Genomic DNA, 12,086 nt, shown 5'->3' on the forward strand with positions numbered 1-12,086 from the left:
AGGTGTGGTCCATCCTCCTTGTAATCGATGGAAGCGTGGGAATAAAGTGGCGGAAGCCAGTATTGCCAATCCTAGCTTGAACTGGGCTCGGGAGTTTGTCGAACCACTCACGAGTGCCGTAGAAGTGTCTGGCGAACCGAATTGACACAATGTCACTTTTAAGCACAAGCATAGGTGTGTGAAAAAATTGCAAACGACGTAAGGGCCTTTACTAAGCAAGTATGATATCAATTTTTTGTTATTTTATGCTAAAACCCCCTAAAAACTGATTTTCGGTCCGTGCATGGTCGATTCAAACTATGCAGAGCTGATTAGCTCTATGGGTTAGGGCATAGTTTTTTCACACATTTTTTTGCAAAATTATACTTATTTGAACAAATAACGTGTGTATCTAGTATATAAGTGATAAAAAAAGTTTAAAGCTGAAAAAATACCTTTCTGACGGTAAAAAATGACAGATGAGTGTTCAATTTTTCCAAAAGTGGGAACTTCTCTCCTTTCACAAGCCCCAAGTTATTCTAGCGAGAAATCAGTGATGAGAACTCCTAGTTCGGTGCAATCAGAGTGCATCCTGAGAACAGCGATGACGAGGCCACCATCTTAAGACTGGTTTCACAAGATTTGGTTAAGAAATCGAAGAAAAAGCAAAAAGGGATTTAAAAGAAAACAAGAGCACAAATGAGATAAAGTGATTTGTGAATGGATGTAAAGGCTTATATAGGATAAGGAAGGAAAAAGTGCCGTTTAGGTTCCCGACCTATCAAAATCACATTTTAGTCCAGATATCAATCTAAGTCTCTAGAAGACATATGGAAGGTTAGTTTGCATCCGAGGTAGGAATCTTTGAAATATTACAAAATTGGTCCTTCACCCATCAAAATTATGTTTTAGTCCCTAGGCAAAATAGTTATCAATGTATCTTCCAAAAAGACATCAACCGAATCACATCGCACCCCGAGGCAAGAAATTATAACCAAAAGTACCCGGAAGTGAAAAACTACCAAATTGACCCAAAGTGGTAAATTGTTTCCTTAAATGGAAAACAATTAGAGGAAAGTATTTGCAAATATCAAATGAGTGGATATTGTCCCTATATCAACAGACGTGGTTCCGAAGTCACCGGGCGTAGTCCCCTTATTAATGGACATGGTTCCTAAATCACTGGATGTTGTTCCCAAATAGTAGGCAAAGTCCTCAGCCTAAGCAGGTGAAAGTCTATAATCTAAATAGGTAAAGTCCTCAAAAATTCAAGCGAGCGTGGTCCCTAAATCAAATGAATAATCAAAGTTCAGGCTTATAAGGCGTAGCTTTTACAGCTCACCAAGATATCGTTTTACCATATCCTTGACATTTATGATTTGTCTTAATTTATTTAAATACATTTCATGCTTATAAATTTTGACAAACCGGGGACAACTGTCAGCATCCATTTTCTAAATATAGGTATTAAGGGAATTACAGAAAATCCTATGATGAAAATTACTGCCTTCTCGGGTCTCAAGAGAGGGAGGACGTGCGAATTCGAGGTTAGGGTTGAGGTTAATCCAACCAAAATCACCTTTTTAAAAATAATTTGAATTTAATTGTTAAGAAAAATGAAGTTTGAGGGTTAAAACGATGAATTTCATAAGTTCGGGGACTAAATTGCAAGCTTTTCATGAACTTTTGCCCTTTTAAAGCCAATCGACTCTACACAATGTCGATTCATGGTTTTCTTGATTTGACGTCATTTTTTGGCACTTTTACCTCCAAAATGATTTTCTAAAGGGTTTGTATTGATAAATATGAGATTTTGTTTGATTTTATCACAGATAATCTATAAAAGAAAAATATCAATATATTCCTAGGGCTTCCTAAACCATAGCTCTATATATACATATTTAACTTTTAGGTTTAAGGTTACCAACAATCACCAACACTGAGCGATATTTTTTTGAGGAAAAATACAAAGAGTTGTGACACTAAGAAAGAACTAGCAAAATTAAAATAGTTTTTGAAGAGAATGAAATAAGATTAGGTTATTTTTTTGGTTGATTTATATGTTTCATATGATTAGAACAAGTTTTTTAGATGATTGCATGTTATGATATTGCTAGAATTTGAATATGATAATAAGAACTTCTTAGGAATTGAATATGATAATAGGAACATATAGGGTTTTAATTATTTTATTTTCTTTATTTATTAGTAACATGTTTAGGATTTAGATTAGATCTGTAATTCTTTAATAATTTAATAGTTAAATGTTTTAGAAACCGCATAATTTAAATATGATATTTAGCCGTTTCTTGTTTACAGCTAGTCTATGTTTTTTAGGATTTGCATGTTTTGTTTAGGGTTTCGAATTGATTTTATTTTTTTTTTATATTTTCTATTTGATTTTACACATTTTAATTGATTTCAAATTTTTTTTGCATGTGTGATTAGCTCTAGCGCATCGAATCAAGGGAAGAACTGTCGAAAATCGCTTGACAAAGCCCTAGAGCCGATCCAACTCTGTGTTGACCCGATTGACTATTCACCCATAGTTGATTGGCTTTACACCATGAAAACCTAGATTTTAGCCATTTGTGGATTTTTGATGTATTAATTTATTTACATTTTGTAGTTTTAGGTGGTTGTTTTTTTTCCTTTTTAGTTGTAGGCGAATTATAATAGTTAAATTTATTTTTTGTATTTTATTTATTTATTTTTTGCTTACTGTATGACTAAATAAGTGTTATGTGATTATTAACTAAAATGGGCTACATAGACATAGGCCTTAGAATTGGTCCTCACATGAAAATTTAGTCTACTAGGCTAATTAATGGTAATTAGACTTAAAATCTAAAATCAATATAGACCTAGTGGACTTTTTCATGCTTTAGCTAGGACAATTAGGCCATATTAGATTAGGAATCACATAATTTGGCTTTATCATAAAAGTAGTCCATTAGGCTTAAAGGTTAGAACTCAAGAACATAATTGGTAATTGGGCTAGACTAGGCTTTGTATATAATTAATTTAGTAAGCTAGATAAAATAACTTAAACATGGATTGGACTTAATAAATAGGCTAGACTTAAGAGGGCTTTATGTGTTGTATGGTATGCTTGTATAAAAACTGCTTTGTTAATAAAGAATAATTTATTAAACAATAAAATTAAAGACTATGATACACAGATAAGAAAGTTGGCTACCGAATCCATCTCTAGATTTGTGGCGTAAGCTTCCTTATAGAATAGGAGAAACGTCACTCATTAGTAAAAGTATCCCGGCGAATTACTCGGGTGGAAACTTTCATCTCCGTGCTAGTCTCAATGACTGGTTAGCATGTTCCCGATTAGGTTGAAAACACTTGCAGTATCATAGTCGTTAAAGACACTTGGGTGCGCGCCCGAAACCACCACCCACAAAGAGGAAGATGACATTGATGATGATGATTATGGTCATGGAAGATTGAGCATTATTTTAGTTTATTGATCTTTTGTACAATTTGACTTGATTTGCTTTGTTTTGGTTTTGTTTTATTTTGGAATTTTATTTAATTTGTTCCCTCTTTATTCTTAAGTACATTATTTGGTATTGTTTAATTTTATTTTGAATATTCTTACTTTAGTTTGTTATTATAATTGGATAGCTATAATTTACTTTTACCTTTGCCATATTTTTGCTTTTCGATAGTTAAACAAATTCCTCATGGATTGAATTTCGATTGAGAATTATGCAACTTATTGAAATCTAGGAAAGCCTTTTTTTTTTTTTACAGTATATGCAAACATATCAAGGACAATGTGTCCAATAAGTGTGGGGGAAGAGTTCCAAATATTTATTATCTATTTTGTCTTTTGGCAAATGATTTTTTTTTGCAAACTTATTGAATTTTACTAATATGTTGTTATGATTTATTCTCTCTTAAATGTATAGGTTAAAATTGCAATTTAGTTGATTTGCCCTTGATTTCAGAACTGAATTTAATTCCCTTGCTAGGATTTTTAATTGGTAATTGTTGCATAATTATTTTACATCTTGAAACTTTAGTTATGCTTATGAGTTTTATTTTTTGAATTTCTCTTGATTTTGTTGAAGTGGACATATTTACTACCCCTTTGTACTTTCTTATTCTTTTATGTTGTCTAAAAAGTATATAAAAAATCAATCAAGTTGTTTGCGCTCTATTTCTCTTTTCTCAAAAAGGGTCCAACATAAAAAGAAGTGACAAATCAAAAGAAAACCCAAGAATATGAAGTACTTTGGAAGTGTGACTCTAGTTTAGTAACCGCGGGTCCGCATCACAAATGTCTATACTCGCGTCAAAAGATTAGAATGACAATTTCAAATATGCTCAAACTTCTTAAAATAATAATAGAAAATATAAGTACTTGTGCTTCATTATGAACTTATTTTGTGTTTAGGGAGAAAATCCTTAATTTTATCTCTCAAAGTCTTGAGTTGTTTGGAAAGAATGCTCTTTTCTCTAACTTTAGATGTCAAGTTTTTTGTTTTCTTTGCTTCCTATTATGAAATTACCTAGTTTGTGGTTTATTATTCGAGGATCAATTTTTAGCTAATGATTCTAGATTATGTTATCATAAATGATTAACTTTTAAATTATTTAATATCTAAGTGTTGAGGAGAGAGTTTATCATTTTAATTTCTTGATTTTATTCAATTTGCTTGAGGACAAGCAATTGCTTAAGTGTGGAAAACTTGATAAGTGCTAAAAGCATTTACTATTAAGCTATATTTTATATTAATTTTACCTTTAATTGAGTTTAATTTGTTTGCTTAAAGCTTGTTTTATAGTTCTTTTAAACATGCTAAAGATATTACATGTCAAGGAGGTAATTGGAATCGAAAAATATGAGAATCAGACAAAGGAAATACATCTCTATCCAAGTTTGGAGTCCCACATGGGCATGACACGGAAAGACACTTGCCCGTGTCACATTTAAAAGATTAAAGTGGCATAAAGTTTTCATCTTGTTTTACAGTTCTTTTAAACATGCTAAAGATATTACATGTCAAGGAGGTAATTGGAATCGAAAAATATGAGAATCAGACAAAGGAAATACATCTCTATCCAAGTTTGGAGTCCCACATGGGCATGACACGGAAAGACACTTGCCCGTGTCACATTTAAAAGATTAAAGTGGCATAAAGTTTTCATCGTGACATGGGAAGCACACGCCCGTGTGTCTTGCCCATGTTGGTTGACAAAATAGGTAGATTATGAAGAAGCTTACACAGGAAGATGGCATGCTCGTGTGCCTTCCTATGTCACCTAGTCAAAATTGGCTAAAGGTCCATGAGGTTCACACGGGAAGCATATATGCCTATGTGACCCTCCCGTGTCACCAAAAAGATGGATTCAAGCTACGAAAACACTTAGGACGTAACATGGTCATATGGTACCTATGTGGTCCTTGTATCAATCATAAAAATTTACTATTTAAGGAACTTTTAGGGTTATTTGAAAGGAGACTCCGTTATTATTTCATTTCTAGAAAGAGAAACACTTAGAAAACTTATTTTTCTTTCATTTCTTAGGGCTTTATTGGTTATTTTCAAGGAACAACATCATCTCCACCTTTATTTTTCAAGATTAAAGATTGAAGATTAAAGATTTTTATCTCTAATCATCCATGAATAGTTTGAGATCTTCTTTCCCTGATCTTTATTTATTTATTACAATGTGTAAGAACTACTATTTGAATTTCGATGAACTCTAATTTATATTGTATGGATTGATTCAAAGTTAATGCAATTAAATATTTTCTATAAGTTATTTTATTCCTTTGATTGCTTAATCATCTATTTCATTGATAAGTCGACGTATAGACTAAGATTTTTTTTCATAAATTGATTAGAGATAACTATTTATGTATTGATCACATCTTAGGGATTGAAAATTAATTAGGTTACTTGAGATAGATCTACAAAATCCTTTAGTTTAATAGTTCCTTAATTTTAATGTATTATCTAACTGAATGAGTTTGAGAAGAGATTCATTTCCCTTCTCTTAGGATTTAGGGCTTTAATCATTTGAGAAAAGTTTTTATCTAATTTTATGGAATGCCAACTCAACTCTTGGTTTTGATTTAACTGCTATTTGTTTTACAAAGTATTCAACTTATTGGGAAGATTTACTACCTGAATAAGCTTTATCTTTGAAAAATATACTAATTATTTAATTCTTATTTTTAATATTAGTTTACTTTTTAAACATTACTATATCCAAACTACATTTTGATTGCTAAACATTAGTATATGAGTGAAATTAGTATTCTTAGTTAGTTCTTAGTGGAACGATACTCTTATTCATCACTTTATTACATGATACAATCTGTGCACTTTACCGTATACGGATAGTGTGCATCAAAAATATCGGTTATACTTATCTCATTCAACTTGCCACCACCTAGGCTTGCATCCTATGGCAGCGCCACTGACTCTGTGGTGATGAAGAGAGAACATATCAAATCCGACAATCTTTTGTATAATTTGATAACAATATAAACGTCATTTATGCTAATTTTTAATAAAATTAATTTTATAAATGATTGGATATCATTTTAAAATTTTGTGGCTGAAATTGCTAACGATGTTAGTGCATATAATGAAAATCGTCAATGATTTAAAACACATACTATTATTTATTTAAAAAAATATGTACTTAAAACTAAAAAAAGCGCACAACTATAGAAATATTTTTTATACTGTCACCAAAAGAATCTATTAGCAAATGAAAAAGTCATATTATTTCGGTCTTTTTATTATAAATGAAGAAAGAGTATTCAAACTTGAAATTTTATTCAATTTGAGATTTATATCTATGGTAAGAGTAAGCCTCAGTTGCATATTATTTCAGTGCAAAGATTTAGGTACGATCAAGATTATTACATTAAAAATCGGTGCACATTGCACCTGCTGTAGGCAAAGTTGAACTGAGAATCATAACTTTATGGTAAGGAAGTGGCAGAAGCAAAAGAGGGAGAAGAAGAAGCCAAGGAACACGAACTGAAGAATAAGATACTTATTACTATAAACTTGGAGGCTCTTCATCATTTATATCTCCAGAATGAATATCCTTTACAATACACAACAAACAAAAGAATAAGATACTGATTAGTATCAATTTTTGGGATTTGCAAAATGATTATTTTAAATAAATTTTTTTAGCATCAAGAGGAATCAAATACTAATATATCATCTAGAGAATTACTTAAGTATTGGCTACTAATTCACAATTTGCTACGTATGTGATCTTGAACCAGCAGTGAATATCTGCTGTTGTGGAAACAAAAAGAAAAAAGAAAAGTGCTTTTGTAAATATACAAAATTTATAACCTTATTGGAGAGACTTGAAATGTGGAGGATACTCAAGGAAGAGGGAGACGTATAGAAGGGCCAAGGTCAAAATCCATTATTCTCAAGAGCCCCTTAAAAATCAAGAAAGAACCTTCAAACCTGCAAAGAAAGGACTATTGACAAGGCATGTAATAATGTTTTCAAGGCATTAAACTAGAAGAGACTAATAATTTGGAGTGAATCCATGGTATGCACCCTGAGCATATTAATGAGTCAGGCATGCTGTAATGGAAACATAAAAGCTAAATCTTCTTTAACACATGGATTAGTGAAATCCATGTCGTATAATTGCAGGGAATATTCTGCATGTGTGTGAATTCACAAACTGGAAAGTATATTACCTTATAACATTTGTCTTCTAAGGTAAGGGGCAAAAGTATTTGGTAAATTTTAGCTCAGAAAGTGCTCTTCTCATGTTGAAGGGGGTCATAATCATAGTTTTCACCAGCCTTTACGAATCTACCTTTCACACGTTTTCTAGTATCAGCTCTGGCTTTACGAGATGCATATCTTATTTGCTTACTAAACCTGCAAAACATCACAAATTTTGCAAAAATCTTTCAGGAAAATGACTGTCTTATATACCTTAATGTACAGAACAAGATGTTAAATTTTAACTGAATTAATGTAATTGGAGTTAGGAGGACTTACGTTCGAGTCTTCTTCTTTTCATTGTATCTCATTTTAGCTTTGTCCCTTGCTTGTGGGCAGCTAGTATCCATACCTAAATCCCATCGCGTTTCGCTTGCCAGAAACATTGGTGATAACCCACAATCCTGATAATCAGCTGCACTACTCTCGCCAGTGATGTTGGACAGTGAAAGAGATATGCTTGAATGAACTTGTACAGGAGGAACAGGATATCCAAGATTGATGCTTCTGCTGCAGCTGGGGTTCATGTATGAGCAATTGCTGCCACCATTAATTGGTTGCATCACACTAGCTGGTCCTGCAACTTGAGGGGACTGGAAAGTGATGCATTCCTGGTGTCCTGATGATACCTAAAAATCACACATAATGGAATTATTTAACAAGTAATTGATATTAGTGTAGGAGAATTGAAAGAATGGTGGGAAACAAAAAAATGAAAACAGCTTAACCATAAAGGTCAACAACCTCTATAGCATTCTCAATAGGGCCATTAGACTCAGTAACGGATAAATTCTTCTCCATTAAAATGCAATCCTTTCCTACATCACCTAGCTGCTGATATCTGTTGTGACTCTGCGACGAACACCCAAAAATTTCGTCATTATTCTCGAAGTTCAATGCAACGTCATCGATGTTTAGGCCTTCACAAAGATCTTCACCAAGATCCTTAAAGTTGGAGCATCCCTGCAGAACAAGAAATAAGAAGTACATGATGATTTAGAAGAATACAACGATGTGCATTTCGATTCCAAGAAAAGGAAATTGTGACGAAATGTTACCTTTGGCATGTTTGATTCATCAGGCAAAACAGGCAATTGATCTCTACAAAAGGAGATGCAATTTTGATCTGGGGTGACAATAGTAGGCTGCTGCTGCCCTATCCAAGGTTCAAACTTAGAACAGGATTCTATTTCACTCAACTTATTGCCGGTCACCAAACCGAAAGAGCTCTCATTATCCCTTTGCTCCAAACATCCAGTAATAGAATTCTCATTTCCTGGCAAACAACCGAGCGGTCCCATTCCTCCAGGATCATAGCCATTAGTAGAAGATGGTGCCTCAAGAACAGATGACCAAATTCTTGAAAACTCAGCCAAAGAAGGTCGCCCTGTATAACAAGTTAACGGCTGGTGCTGATGCCCTAAGTTTGAACATCCATTAGCATTCGCATTCCAATCACAGATTTGACAAACAGACAGCCTCTCATCTAAGCATCGCAGAATTGCAGGCTGCGAATTGCACTTGTCGCAGAGAAGTGAACGAGGATGCCTCCGCGATAAGGAATTGGCAGCATGTACAAATCCGTCACAGTGTAAGCACAGCCTTGCCGAGTCTGATTTGCAATAAACTACTGCTCTCACCACCCCACAAAACTCACATAACGGCTCCATGCTTACTCTTAAATTTCCTAGAGATAATAAACAAACCAACTATACCTCCTCCAGGGCAGGAATTCAGCTTTATTGACCTTATTCCTGAAGCCACATACCCTCTGATTCTTCACTATTTTCATAAAGAGAAACAAAGAAAAACAAGACCTTGCTAATGTCCATTTCTCAAATGCAGTGATCTAACATACAAATATGAAGAAAAAATTAAGAAAATATGAGCAGACTTAGCAAATAAAAGAATGCCGAATTCCCGCCACTAAATTAAACTAGAATTTTAACCAATATCAAGAAACAAAGAGTCCATCAATAGAAGCAATGAAATTGGATAACTTTTTTTTATTAAAATAAATAAATACTGAAGAAGTAGAGCTAGGTTCTGAATGTCTTTGCTTGTGACACCAAAAGAGAAAAGTTTTCAGTTGCGTAAAATGAGCTATTTATTGAGGTTTTGCCTAGGATTAGTGGGTGATTGCCACATGGAAGCATGTGGGCCAGGAGAAAAGATTTTGTGCTGAGGTGGACAACCGTAGTTTATGGTCACCTTATTACTCGGGCTGTACTCAGGTGATGGTAGGATCGTAAATAGGTCGAAGAATGAGGGTGGTTATGAAATGAAAACAGTTCTCAATTTCATTGCCAACTCATTTCCAAGATTTTTCAATATCTCACGTCCTTATCTCGATACATCAGGTCGACATGTGGCGTTTTTCAATGAAGAGCTTTTGATTTTATGGTCAGCGAATATGCTGACAATGATCCATTATCGGCTGACCTGTATTTCTTTTTTTTTTTTTTTTCAGTTATGCATATTTAGCATTTGCATACTTACAAGTACGGTATAAATTTGTTAAAATTTGATAATAAAGTGGCTAAATTTTTTAGGATTTATAATTTAAATATGAAATAGAAATTAGTATCACTTGAAAATGTAGAACTGATCATTATATAAATGAAGCTGAATAATTATAAAAATAATATGTGAACTTATTAAGATTTAAAAAAATTAAGTGTTTAAATCTTAAAAAATTATAATTTTATATATAAATCTAATAAATACTTTATGATTAAGTGTATCTGTCAAGTTTTTCTAAATTAAATGCCAAGTTAACATACTAGAACCCATATAATTGGTTAGATTAAAAATGAGAATTTATAAATATCCCATTTAGGTCTGGCATAACCTACACTTATATCTCTTATTTTTCAATAATATACACTTTCATTTCTCGTTTCTAACTACTGTCTATTTAGGTATTAGTATTATGTAAAATTATTGAAAAGGACAATAAATTTTGCTTAATTATATATATTTATTACTTTTTTAATATGAAATTTTATTTTTTAAAATGGGAAAAAATAAAGTATTGTATTTTTTATCATCATTTAAGCGAAAAATGTCTTTATTTCATACTAAAATAAATTTCAGTTTTATATAGACTAACATAAGGGTAAAAGTGTCCTTCAAAATTAGTAAAATATGACATATCAATACAATAATTAACTCAAATTTCATGAAACTAACTGAACTACTAATGGAATAACTATTATGATGAATAACATATAAGAAAAATAGAAAAATAAAAAAATATTTGAAAAAGTCTTTTCTTTTAATGCAGTCATCACACTGCCTCATCGCTGCAAATTATATCAAGGATCTGGATCCATGTTGCATCATCATGGTCCTAGGTCCAAAATGCAATTCTTTATACCATTTTAGTACAAATTGTTTAAGAATCACATATATATATATATTGTACTTACAATAATTGCCTATTTTTTCTGAATGAGAGAATTAACAATGTATAGTTTTCAGTTCCAATTTTCTCATTTTTACTTCAATTTTTCCTTTTTGTTTCAAAATTATTGATTAGTTGTTCGATTAAAAATCAGGAAATATTTGTTCGAAGTTCCAAATAGAAGAAGTTTTCTTATGGTTGGAGTTTTTCTCTTAAGAAGGTGTAATAAAAGTATTTTAGATTGATTTTTCTTTTACTGAAAGCTTTCATTTTGCTTATATTTTTCTCTTTAAAAGGATTGTATCAGTATTCATTTTCTAGATCTATATATCAAGAGAATTACATAAAATTTTATGATGAAAGTTGCTTCTTTTCTCGAGTTTTAAAGATCGAAGGTAGGCGAATCCGAGATTAGGATTGAGAATAATTGGACTTGAAATCACTTTTTCAAAATTAATTTGGATTTAATTATTAGAAACAAATAAGTTTCAGGGGTGAAATGACAAGTTCTACAAGATCACGGATTTAATTGTAAAATCTTTAAAATTTCTTGCTTTTTAGAGCCAAATCGGCTCTACACAGTCCCGATTGGCAACCTTTCGCAATCCAATGTTGTTTCTGACCATTAAACGTCCAAAATGAGTTTCTAGAAAATCTTTTATAATAATTATCGATATTTTAAAGATTCTTATTGGATATTATCACCTATATTAAAAAAATCATTGAAAAACCTAAAACTTATTGTTATGTTTCCTAACCCTAGCTCTATATATACATCATTAACTCCTAGGTCTAGGGTTACCGATTAATAGCAATTGGCAATCACTAGCCACCTAAAAAAATCATTTTAAAAGTGGAGCTAAAAAGCTACATTCAAAAAAGCACAGAAGGTTTTTTTTGGGAGTCACTAAGAAAGAACTATACAATTTTAAAATGACAGTAGTATTTTGTTGAAATCT

General features: G+C 32.1%; 1 protein-coding gene across 2 annotated transcripts; it reads right to left on the minus strand.

The window, feature by feature from the left end:
• Window positions 1-6,772: 6,772 nt before the first annotated feature.
• On the minus strand, window positions 6,773-9,792 carry LOC8277707 (zinc finger protein CONSTANS-LIKE 12). 2 transcript variants are annotated; one of them, XM_015717205.2, is made up of 6 exons: window positions 8,780-9,792; window positions 8,466-8,684; window positions 8,001-8,350; window positions 7,691-7,877; window positions 7,329-7,448; window positions 6,773-7,068 (listed from the first exon to the last, which is right to left on the minus strand). In XM_015717205.2, the coding sequence occupies exons 1-4, from the start codon at window positions 9,389-9,391 to the stop codon at window positions 7,745-7,747; spliced, it is 1,314 nt and encodes a 437-aa protein (XP_015572691.2). In that variant the 5' UTR covers window positions 9,392-9,792; the 3' UTR covers window positions 6,773-7,068; window positions 7,329-7,448; window positions 7,691-7,744. The 2 variants fall into 2 exon arrangements, with proteins under 2 accessions (XP_015572691.2, XP_015572692.2); XM_015717206.2 differs by having other exon boundaries at window positions 7,329-7,462.
• Window positions 9,793-12,086: the final 2,294 nt, after the last annotated feature.

Source organism: Ricinus communis, chromosome 7 (assembly GCF_019578655.1).
Source record: "Ricinus communis isolate WT05 ecotype wild-type chromosome 7, ASM1957865v1, whole genome shotgun sequence".
Taxonomy (NCBI): domain Eukaryota; kingdom Viridiplantae; phylum Streptophyta; class Magnoliopsida; order Malpighiales; family Euphorbiaceae; genus Ricinus; species Ricinus communis.